This window comes from Plecotus auritus (assembly GCF_963455305.1).
Source record: "Plecotus auritus genome assembly, chromosome: 3".
NCBI classification, from domain to species: domain Eukaryota; kingdom Metazoa; phylum Chordata; class Mammalia; order Chiroptera; family Vespertilionidae; genus Plecotus; species Plecotus auritus.
The window spans coordinates 105857956-105870425 of NC_137772.1; the positions used below are offsets into that span (position 1 = coordinate 105857956).

A 12470-nucleotide genomic window follows, 5' to 3' on the forward strand; every position below is an offset into this window, starting at 1 on the left:
TTGGAAGCTTGTATGTTTCTAGGAATTTATCCATTATATCCAGGTTTTCCAGTTTTTTTGGCATATGGTTGTTTTTGTTTTCTTACAATATTTTGTATTTCTGTTCTGTCCATTGATACTTCACCTCTTTTGTTTCTGATTTTATTTATTTGGGTCCTCTCTCTATTTCTTGATGAATCTGTATAGCTGTCCATTAATCTTGTTTATCTTCAAATAACAAGGTCTTGATTTCATTGATATTTCGTATTCTTTTTAATCTCTATTTCATTTATTTCTACTCTAATCTTTATTATCTTTTTTCCCTCTATTACCTGTGGGCGTTTCTTGTTATTCTTTTTAAAATTCTTTTAGTTGCAGAGTTCATTAGAGATTTTTCTTGATTTTTTAGTTAGGCTTGTAGTGCTATGAAGTTCGCTCCCAGGACTGCTTTTGTTAATGTTCCATACAATTTGGGTTGTTGTGAGTTCATTTTCATTGGTTTCCAGGAAGTTTTTTATTTCTTCATAATCTCATTGGTAATACATTCATTATGTTACTAGAGGCTCAGTGCATGAAATTTGTGCATGGAGCAGGGGTCCCTCAGCCTGACCTGCACCCTTTCCAATCTGGGAGCTCTAGAAGGATGTCCAACTGCCAGTTTAGGCCCGATCCCTGTGATGGACATCCTTCTCATTATCCGTCACCTCTGGCTCCTAACCGCTCACCTGCCTGCTTGCCCTAACCACTTTGCCTGCCTGCCTGATTCTCCTAACTGCTCTCCCCTTCCAGCCTGGTCACACCTAACTGCCCTCCCCTGCCGGCCTCATCACCCCTATTAATTTTTTTTTTTTAAATCTTATCCCCTTCACACACAATTGTATTTGACTTCCTTATTGGCTTCTCTCTCTCACACAATTTTTCTCTCTCCTTTATGTAACACATTTTCCTACTGACTCATCATTTATAAACTTTTCTTTCCTCATTTCCTTCTGTTCCATTATCCTTCTTCCCATCTTTCTCTTACCCTCCCTCCCTCCCCACATTCCTTCTTTCCTTTATCTTTACCCCAGCCCTTCCTCTCCTTTTCCTTCCTTTCCACCTTAATTATTTTCTTCACTTCCTCCCTCGGACCTGCTTTGTTCCCTCCCCAATTTCTTCCTTCTTCCCATTCTCCTTTTAAGCTCTACCGACTCCCATTTAAAACTTTTCTTCCTTCCCTCTTTCTCATCCTACCTTGCCCATACATTCTTTTCCACTTACTTCCACTCTTTTATTATCTATCTACCTGCCTAGTTATTCACTATTATTTATATTTTTTCTTTTTTGAATCCTATTTTTAAAATTTGTCCCCAGTACACAACTATACTTGATTTTCATCATAGCTCCTACAGTTCACTCATATATCCTCTTTCCTTCTTTAACTCTGCTCTCTACTGACCCCTTTATAAAGTTCTTCCCTCCCTCCTTCCCTTCTTAAAGCTTCCATTGCGGGGAGGGCGTGTTAACCCCCAGCCCAGGGCTCAGCCCCTGCCAGGTGTTCGCCGCCCCCTTTCTCTGGCCTCCATGCCACCGTCCTGCTCCCATTCCCTGCCTGGGATGCCCGGCCCAGCGAGGGTGGTCGAGGCCCTTGCAGCCCGGGCACTGCTGCTGGCACCGCAAAGTAGGAGTGCCGCTGCCCAGAAGGCCTCAGGCCGTCCACCTCTCTGACCTGGACCTGTGGGCGCCTCCCCGCCTATGGCCCGCACCGGGGACCACCGCCCTCCTCCTGCGGCTGGGCAGGCCTCCCGCCCCACCACTTGCTGGGCGCACCTGCTCCCCCAACTGCGGTCACCACCCCCTCCTGCGTGCAGCCCCGCGTTTCCTTCCCTTTTCCATTCCTGCATCTTTTTCTTGTTCCCTCTCTGTATTTCTGTTTCTCCTCTCAGTCTGTCTGCATGCAGGCCTGCCTTCCTCTCCCTCTCCTTGTGTATCCCCTCCTATCATATCCTATCCTACCACTGGCCTTGCAGCTGCCTGAGCAGAGGGCGGGGATGCAGCCTGCTGATCCGGTCATGACATGATGCTATAACGAATAATTTGCATATTTCTCTATTATTAGTATAGTTTTTGCCTCCTTGTGTTTGAAAGTTTTTGAGGTTTTTTTAAAATTTAAATTCTTTATTGTTTAAAGTTTTGCATATGTCTCCTTTTAACCCCATTGACCTCTCCCTGGCCACTCCCACCCCAGCACATGCCCTCAACTTCCTACTGTCTTTGTCCATTGGCTGTGCTTATATGCATACATACAAGTCCTGTGGTTGATCTCTTATCCCTGCCCCCCACTTCTCACCCCCCGCTTTCCGCTGAGGTTTGACAGTTTGTTTGATGCTTCTGTTTCTCTGGATCTATTTTTGTTCATCAGCTTATGTTGCTCATTACATTCGACAAATGAGTGCAATCCTGTGATAATTATCTTTCTCTGACTGGCTTATTTCACTTAGCATAATGCTCTCCAGGTTCATCCATGCTGTTGTAAATGGTAAGAGTTCTTTCTTTTTTTACAGCAGCGTAGTATTCCATTGTGTAGATGTACCACTGTTATTTAATCCACTCATCTGCTGATAGCTATTTAGGCTGTTTCCAAATTTTAGCTATTGTAAATTGTGCTTCTATGAATATACGGGTACATATATAATTTCTGATTGGTGTATCTGGTTTCTTGGGATATATTCCTAGAAGTAGGGTTACTGGGTCAAATGAAAGTTCCATTTTTAATTTTTTGAGGAAACTCCATACTGTTCTCCACAGTGGCTGCACCAAGCTGCATTCCCACCAGCTGTGCATCAGGGTTCCCTTTTCTCTACATCTTCACCAGATTTGTTGATTTGTTGATGATAGCCATTCTTTGAGATGGTACCTCATGGTCGTTTTGATTTGCATCTCTTGGATGATTAGTGACTTTGAGCACATTTTCATATGTCTCTTGTCTTTCTGTATGTCCACTTTCAAAAAGTGTCTATTTATATTTAGGTCCTTTGCATATTTTTTGATTGGATTGTTTATCTTTTGTTAAGTTGTATGAGTTCCTTATAAGTTTTGGAGATTAAATCCTTATCAGATATAACATTGGCAAATATGTTCTCCCATGCAGTGGGCTCTCTTGTTGTTTTGTTGATGTTTCTTTTGCTGTGCAGAAGTTTTTATTTTGATGTAGTCTCATTTGTTTGTTTTCTCCTTAGTTTCCATTGTTCTAGGATAGTGGTCGGCAAACTCATTAGTCAACAGAGCCAAATATCAACAGTACAATGATTGAAATTTCTTTTGAGAGCCAAATTTTTTAAATTTCTTCTAATGCCACTTCTTCAAAATAGACTCGCCAGGCTGTGGTATTTTGTGGAAGAGCCACACTCAAGGGGCCAAAGAGCCGCATGTGGCTTGAGAGCCGCGATTTGTCGACCACTGTTCTAGGAGCTATATTGGTAAAGATATTGCTATGACATATGTCTGATATTTTGGTGCCAATGGATAATTTTAAAATTTTTATGGTTTCTCATCTTACGTTTAAGTCCTTTTTCCATTTTGAGTTTATTTTTCTAAGTTGTAAGTTGGTCATCTTGTTTCTTTTTTGCATGGTGTAAGTTGGTTGTCTTGTTTATTTATTTTTTTCATGTATCGGCCCAATTTTCCCAGCACCATTTATTGAAGAGACTGAGTTGTGTGTGTGTGTGTGTGTGTGTGTTTTAACTCTGGTTGATTTCTAGTTTTATGCCATTGTGATGGAGAATATATGCTTAATATGGTTTCAATTTTGAATTTGTTAAGATTATTTTTTGTACTAACTTGTGGTCTTTTTTGGGGAATGGCTCTTGAGAAAAATGTATATACTGCACTTTTAGGATCAAATGTTTTGTAAATATCAATTAAATCTATGTGATCAAGTATGTCATTTAAGGTCGCTATTTCTTTATTGACTTTTTTTTTTTCTTCTGGAAGTTCTGTCCAGTGAAATCAGAGGGGTGTTAAAGTCTCCTACTATGACTGTATTGCTGTTGATATCTCCTTTAAAGTCATCCAAAAGTTTTATTTTAAACTAGACGCTTAGTGCGTGAAATTTGTGCACTTGGGGTGTTTCCTCAGCCCAGCCTGCGCCCTCTTGCAGTCTAGGAATCCTCGGGGGATGTCTGATTGCTGCAGAGGTCAGAGAGGCTCCTGCCACCGCCACTGTGCTTGCTAGCCGTGAGCCCAGCTTCTGGCTGAGCCATGCTCCCCCTGTGGGAGTGCACTGACCACCAGGGGGCAGCTCCTGCATTAAGCATCTGCCCCCTGGTGGTCAGTGTGTGTCATAGCAACCGGTCGTTCCTCTGCTCGGTTGATTTGCATATTAGCCTTTTATTATATAGGATACTTAGATGTTCCTATTTTGGGTGCATATATATTTTCCCGGGTTATTCCCTCTTGTTGGATCAATATACTTAGTGAAATGTTGTGACCTATCTTTGTCTCTTGTTATGGCCTTTGCTTTGAAGTCTATTTGTCAGCTATGAGTATTGCTGACCCCTTCTTTTAAAAATATATATATTTCCATTGACAGAAAGGGAGAAGGAGAGAGAGATAGAAACATCAGTAATGACAAAGAATAATTGATCAGCTGCCTCCTGCATGTCCCATACTGGGGAATCGAGCCTGCAACTGACTATCGAATGGTAACTTCCTGGTTCATACGTCGATGCTCAACCACTGAGCCATCCCCAACGGGCGACCCCCTGATATTTTTATGTTTCTACTTTGCATGATCAATTTTTTCTATCCCTTCACTTTCATCCTCTGTGTGTCCTCTGTTCTGAGATGGGTCTCTTGTAAACAGCATATATATGGATTATGCTTTTTATTTATTTATCCACCCTATGTGTTTATATTGGAGCATTTAAACCATTTACATTTGAGGTTATTATGTACTAGAGGCCTGGTCCCTGAAATTCGTGTCCTGGGGGTGGGGAGTTCTTCAGCCCAGCCTGCGCCATCTCACAGGCCAGGAACTCTCACTCCTTACCGCCTACCGGCTTGTTGCTCCTTACCGCTTACCTCCCTGCTCCTTAGTGCTGCTGCTGAGGCGGGAGAGGCTTTTGCCACCAATGCTGCACTCACCAGCCATGAGCCTGGCTTTTGCCTAAGCGGCGCTCCCCCTGTGGCAGCACAGTGACCACCAGGGTGCAGCTCCTGTGTTGAGAATCAGCCTCCTGGTGATCAGTGTGCATCATAGTGACTGGTTGTTCTTATCATTCCGGCATAATTGTCGCTTAGGCTTTTATTATATTGATTGTCATTTGTATTCTTTTTGCTTTTTTCTCTCTCACTCTTTCTCTTCTTCTAACAGTCCCTTTAACGTTTCTTGTAATGCTGGATTGGTGTTAACAAACTCCTTTAGCCAATTTCATTGTCTTAGGACAGGGGTGGGCAAACTTTTTGACTCGAGGGCCATAATGGGTTCTTAAACTGGACCGGAGGGCCGGAACAAAAGCATGGATGGAGTGTTTGTGTGAACTAATATAAATTCAAAGTAAAGGAGCGGAGGGGAGAGCATGAGAACCCTCCACTCTTTCGGCTCTGCGGGCCGGATAGAACAGCCGAACGGGCCGGATTCGGCCTGCGGGCCGTAGTTTGCCCACGGCTGTCTTAGGAACTCATTATTTCATCTCCTGTTTTGAATGATTGCATTGCTGGATAGAATCATCTTGATTTTAGATTCTTGCTTTTCATTACCTTGAATACTTCTTGATACTCTCTTCTGATTTGAAGAGAGTCTCTGTTGAGAAATCAGCTGACAGCCTATGGAAGCTTCTTTTTAGGTAACAAATTGCTTTTCTCTTTCTCTTTTTAATATTCTCTCTTTTTCTTTAATTTTTGGCATTTTCATTATGATGTGTCTGCTCATAGTCCTATTTGGGTTCTTTTTGCTTGCAACTCTGTGTTTCCTGAACTTGTGTGATTTTTTTCTTCACTAAGTCAGGTAAGTTTTATGACATTTCTTCAGAAAAGTTCTGTATCTCTTGCTCACTTTCTTCATCTTCTGGTACTCCTATGGTGCTGATATTGTTACATTTCAGATTGCCCCACAGCTCCATTAAGCAGTTTTTTAATTGCTTTTTCTTTTTGGTTCTCTGATTGAGTGATTTTTTTTCTACCCTGTCTTTGAATTCACTGATTCCATCCTCAGCTTCCTTTAATCTGCAGTTTATTTCTTCCTGTGTATTCTTTATTTCTGCTGTGTCATTCTTCATTTTACAAAGTTATTTTTCATAATTTCTGTTACTTTTTTTCATGCAGTTGAGCATCCTTTTAATCTCTATTCTAAGTTCTATATTTGATAAATTGCTTATCTCCATTTAATTTAGCTCTTCTTCTGGAGAATTCTCTTTTGGTGCTTGCTTCTTTATCTCTCCACTTTAGTTGCCTGTTTGCATTTGTTTTTATGTATTAGATATGATTCCCAGTCTTGGTAGGGTGGCCTTATGTGATAGGTGACCTGTGGGACCCAGTGGCATAGTCTCCATGACTTCCAGACCGGGGTGCTGTAATAATTTCTCTGTGTTCTTTGTGTGTGACCTTGTGTTGTAATTGAGTCTTACTTGCCATTTATGTATGAGCTTTCTCCTCAGGCTGGCTGACAGTGAGGCTCAGCCCAAATACAGCATGCAGTCTGTAGCTGATGCTTATTACTTGAAGCTAAGTTCACCTTAGCAGGGTTTGGATCCTGCCCTTATTTCCCTGTGGATATACTGCTTGTGAGCTTATTGGATCCTTCTCCATTGTTGTTTGAAGCTGGCCACTGGTTTATTGGTTTTGGGTTCCTGTGGAGGATCTGTTGTGCAGGCCAATGTCACATGCTGTTTGTGATGGGCTCTGAGTACCCTGTTTTGAGCTATCAGAGAGCCACAGTATATGGCTTCCTCAGCTGTGTCTAAGTGCATGTGGAAAGGACCAAGCTGTGCACCAATATCTGTTTTTTCTATCCCAAGGCCCAGAAACATGTTAGTCCCAGTGGATGTAAACTCTCCAGGGTGGGACAAGAGGGTTTTCTATTGGTGGAGCAATTGCTTCCCCCCATACTGAAGCTGTATTGTTGGGAAAGCTCTGCCTGAGAATGAATGCTTCTGTAGAAGTAGGGAATACTTCTTCAGCATAGGGATCCTGGTGGCTGTCTCCACAGAGCTACAAATCCCATACTCTTCTCATGTAGCTCTAGTCCACCCTTCCCTCTCTCCATTGGAGTCCAAGGTGAGTGGCTGCAAATGAAATTTAGAGTGTTGGCCCATTAAGGGGGTGTCTATGTATCTAGCCATCTCCCCCTGCTGGACAGTACCCCTGGTGCTTTTCATAGCCAGGTGTTATGTAGGCACCTTTCCCAGTTTTGTTACTCTGGGCTTCGGAGTACAGCTTGGGTTTATACCCCAGACATCTCAGAGGTAACCCCCTACAACTGAGATATTTCTCCAGAATTTCAGCCGCTGCCTGTGGGAGCCTAGCCAGCCTTCTCGCACCACCATACTTCCTACCCATCTTGATGTGGCCTCCTCTTTACATCCTTGTTTATAAGGGTTCTTTCCTCTTAGTCTTCTGTAGGTTATTCAGGATGATATCTCTATATTTTAGTGTAATTTCAATTTGGACTGGGAGTTGTCGGTGTAGCTTCTACTTATTCTGCCACCATCTTGGAGTCTCTGAATTGTACAGCTTTTAGTGTTTGTCTTAAAAATATCTTTCAGCAGCAGAATTTTTTTTTATTTATAAACATGTCTATTCTATTTAGATATTTTAATTTCTCAAAATTTTATTTAAAATGTACAGATTATGTCTAGATTACATTATGGTTGAAAATTTTCAAACTCAATGAATGTTATATAGACTAATTTTTAAAAATATATATATATTTTTGATTTCACAGAGGAAGGGAGAGGGAGAAAGAGAAACATCAATGATGAGAGAGAATCAATGATTGGCTGCCTCCTGCACACCCCTACTGGGGATCAAGCCAGCAACCTGGACATGTGCTTTTGACCAGATCGAACCTGGGACCCTTCAGTCTTCAGGCTGATGCTCTATCCACTGAGAAAAACTGGCTAGGGCTATTTAGATAAATTTTGATTCTTATATATGTAAATATCTATGAGGTTTTCTTAAATTTATTTGATGCTCAATTTTATGAGCTCTTTCTGATAAGTTTGTAATACTTAGAAACATGAGCTGTTAAATGACTAATTTTAATGACTCAATTTGCAACAAATTAGATTACCTAGAATGAAACAACTTAAAAAGATAAAAAAGACTTTTAAATGAGTTAAATGATTTGACCTGACATTGTTTTTATAGTTGATAAACAATGTTTTTATATATTACTGTTTTCTGTTCAGTGTTGATTTTCTAAATAAAAATAAATGAATTGAATTTTGTTCAAAATATTCCAGACAACTTGAAATAACAAATTTTAGTGGTTGAGAATTACTATTAAAGTTATATTTGCAAATATATATTGAATAATTGAATAGTGCTTTTAAGTAATCTGGAGAACAAGGTCTGTAATCTATATATATTTTTTTTTATGAAAGCTAATCTAATTATCCCCTATCCCCTTATCCACTGAAGGTATACTTGCTCAAATATCTAGAAATCATTTGTGTTTTTCTATATTTTAGAAAACAATTTTTATATTCTCTGCTTTAGGCTATCTATATATATAAAAGCCTAGTATGCAAATTGTCCCTTCAGTTGCTCAACCAGGAGACCAAGGGTTTGATCACTCGCTATGACATGCACTGACCACCAGGGGGCGGTGTGAGGCAAAGGAAAGCCCTGGCTAGCAGCCAGCAGCTAGGGAAGGGAGGTCCCCGCCAGCAGCCGACAGCTGGAGGGAAGGAATGTCCTGGCCAGCAGCCTGCAGGAAGGCCCTGGCCAGTAGCTGGAAGGCTCTGATGCGCCTGATCACCGGCCAGGCCTAGGGACCCTACCCGTGCACGATTTTCATGCATTGGGCCTCTAGTTAACTATAAAGAGACTAAGGTTTGGGTCCACAAATTATTACAGAACTTAAACCATCTATATAAAAAAAGCACACTAAAAATGCATTTTGTTGACCCTAGTAAATATAAAATGAGAACTCAATTGAAATTTATTTCTTTATTTTTAATGAATATTCATAAGTTAAGTTTAGAATATAAAATTATCCCTGATTTAATAAGTGTAAATGGTGTGTTTCAATTGTATCTAAATTGTACTATTTTTTTTAAATATATTTTTGTTGATTTCAGAGAGGAAGGAAGAAGGAGGGAGAGGTAGAAACATCAATGATGAGAGTGAATCATTGATTGGCTGCCTCCCACACGCCCCCCACTGGGGATTGAGCCCTCAACCTGAGCATGTGCCCCTGACCGGAATCAAACCCGGGACCCCTCAGTCCACAGGCCGACACTTTATCCACCAAGTCAAGCCAGCTAGGGCTAAATTGTGCTATTAATGTTAAAAAGTTTTTCATTTGTCAGGTCTTTCTTGACCATACAATCCAAAGTAGAATGTAGGTTATTCTCTCTCATTTTACACCATTCTCTTTTCCTCACAGAAATCATTATGATTTGTGATCCTATATTGTTTTACTTGTTTAATGTATGTCTATTTCATTATGCCATAAATTTCAGAAAAGTGGGAACTATAATCAGTCTTGTCAAATCTGTGTGTTTGCAGTACCTGGCACAATGTAAATGTTGTTAAATGAATGAACATAAATATAATCGTAATTTCATAGTTTTTGGATCTTGGTTAATTGGAAGGTTTATCAAGATTCAAGGCTTTCTAGCTCTGTCCAAATCACAAGTTTATTCTTTATGAACCACTTCTTTCATCTGATAAATGAGAAATGGGATGAGGGACTTGAAATGGTAGAGGGCAACTGTTACTTTCTGCAAGCATTTTTTTTTTTTGTAGGTATGTTATGAATGTTACAATTGCTTTTTATACAATAAAAACTAAACATTACTTATTGATATCTTTAATTTTTTTCATATAAGTGGTATATGATCAGCATTGTCCACATATACAATCGATGGAGAAACAGTGAAATTCGATGCTATGTGAATGGACAGCTAGTATCCTATGGTGATATGGCTTGGCATGTTAACACAAATGATTGATGTAAGTTTTATTTTAACCTGTGTTTTAATGTATTTGAGCATATGATATGTAGTTTGTAATTGAATATTAAATAGTTTGTTAGAAACTTAATAGTTTTACTTTGAATTTTTTTTCTATTAAGTGAATTTTTAAGTCTTAAATTTAATGTAATTGCTACAAGATATGATTAGTGATACAAAAAAGAAAAAAATTTTGGGGTAATTTATTAAGTATTAGGTCAAAAACATCAAGGCAGTATTCTAGTATTTCCAGAATCCCAGGCATTAAAAATGTATCTTTCACCTTATTTGGATGTGACACAAAAACCTTAGATAAGTATAACATATAGTCACTACTATTTTTAGATAAATGGTGATAAGTTCTATGGACTAAAATTAAGTGGGAACAGGTATAGAAAGTGTAGGTTTAGGGAAGGGAGAAACCAGATGATACAGAAATGATTTTATTAGAGTTCAGGGAGCAAGCCATGTGGATATTTGGGGAGAAAATCCCATTCATTGGATGTTCAAAGGTTTTAAGCCAAAACTGGAAAGTTTCTTAAACAACAAAGTAACCAGTTTGGGGCAGAGGGAAGAGAACAAATAAGAGATGAGGCAAAGCAGGACAGTCAAATATGCAAGGCCTCATGTACTAATTTAAGGCTTGGGCTTTCCAATCTTACCTAGTATAAAAATCTTTATGTATAATAATAAAAGCATAATATGCTAATTAGACTGGAAGTCCTTCCTGACCATCTTCAGGAGGAAGGCGGGGCTACCAGTGAAGCCCTAGTCCCAGGTGCCTGCTGGCAGTCAAAGGGAAGCCTGGGTCCCAGGTTGCCAGAGGGAAGCTGGTGCCCGCAGCTGGGGGAAGGAAGGCCTACTCTTGCATGATTTTCGTGCATTGGGCCTCTAGTAAGATTATAAGCAGACTAGTGATATGATGCTGATTGGTATTTTAGAAACATCAATCAGGCTGCAGTATTGAGAATATTTTTAAAGTTAGTAATTGGCAGAAGCAGGGGGATCTGTTAAATGATTTACTGCTATAACAAAGAGATAGTAATTTTGACTAGAATATTAGCAGTGGAGGAGATAACATAGTTGGATTCTTAATAGAGGACATATAGATTTAAAACCTTAAAAGCTCTTTTTTCTCTATTTTGGGCCTTCTCTTACCTTCATCCTAGCCTGTTAGAGCAAAAATAAGAGATGTGTTCTAATGCCCACAGAATAATTCCAGCAAGCCTCTTTTTAATAAAATTCATATCTCAATATTATCTGTATCTCAGTAGACTTCAGTCTTCTCAGTGCAGGGATTGGCTCTTGTTCTAGCAGCACTGTATGCATAGTCTATTGTTTGTTCTCTCGGTCAGGGCCCTTTACCTCTTTCTGTATGTCCTAGAAACTAAGAATCTGTTTTTACATTTTTTAATGACCCTAACAAACAGAAATCAAAGAAGATAAATCATAGATGGCATACAAACCATATTTCCTATCTGTTCCTTTATAGGAAAAGTTTTTTTCTGTCCTAGAAACTTGCAGTTGGGACATAGTAAATATTTATGAGGATAATTTTGTCAGAATTAGAATATACAGATGAAATTCTTAAGTTTTGTTCTCCAAAGGAAAAAGTCTTTTTATTAGAGTGGAAAAAACCTCAGTGATATTGTTGAGTGTCATTATCTCTACAGTTATATATATTTTTAATACAAGGAAGAAAATACTTAGATTTGTGAATTATTTGCAGTAGCGCTCCACTACATGGAGAGGCCTGGAAAGTAATGCATATGCACATATGTATTATGAAGTCCATTCTTAAGTTCTTATACTTTAATTAAGAATTGGATAGTTAATGACTAGTTTCTGTTTTTGTATCTCATTTACATGAGTGTAATAACCTGTGAGGATGTGAGAGAGAAACAGCCAGTGAATGCTTTCACTGGTTTAGATGAGTGGGACCAAATATTAGGAGACGTTTAAAACATCCTAGTGGGAAAGGTCTTGTTAAGAATGGCTTCTTAGGTGCTCAACTCTCCAGGTGGAGAACACTGTACCATCTGCTTTAGGCATTAGACTTTTGTGATCTTTTTTGATTCTGAATAATGCTTACTTATGTGAGAGAGGGAAGTGATTTCCTCTGTCTGGAGAAATAGAGGAATATATCAATAATGGAGAAATTGGGTTGAGTTTTAAAAATTAGGCCCTATGTATTTATGGTTAAAATTGAACCAGTTATTCTCTGATTCAGATGAGTCTCTGTATATGGATAATAATAAATCATTTCAGTTTAAAAATAAGTTTTACTATTGTAAATAAATAATTATAAGCCCTTTTGCCTTTAAATATAAAATT

General features: G+C 39.2%; 1 protein-coding gene across 2 annotated transcripts in view; it reads left to right on the plus strand.

Annotated features, from left to right (window-relative positions):
- Nucleotides 1–12470, plus strand: part of NBEA (neurobeachin) — a 954039-nt gene that overhangs the window by 134981 nt on the left and 806588 nt on the right. For both annotated transcript variants that reach the window (XM_080658500.1, XM_080658501.1), the window contains exon 7: nt 10014–10133. In XM_080658500.1, the coding sequence (XP_080514626.1) occupies nt 10014–10133 (120 nt within the window). The remainder of the gene's footprint in view (nt 1–10013; nt 10134–12470) is intronic.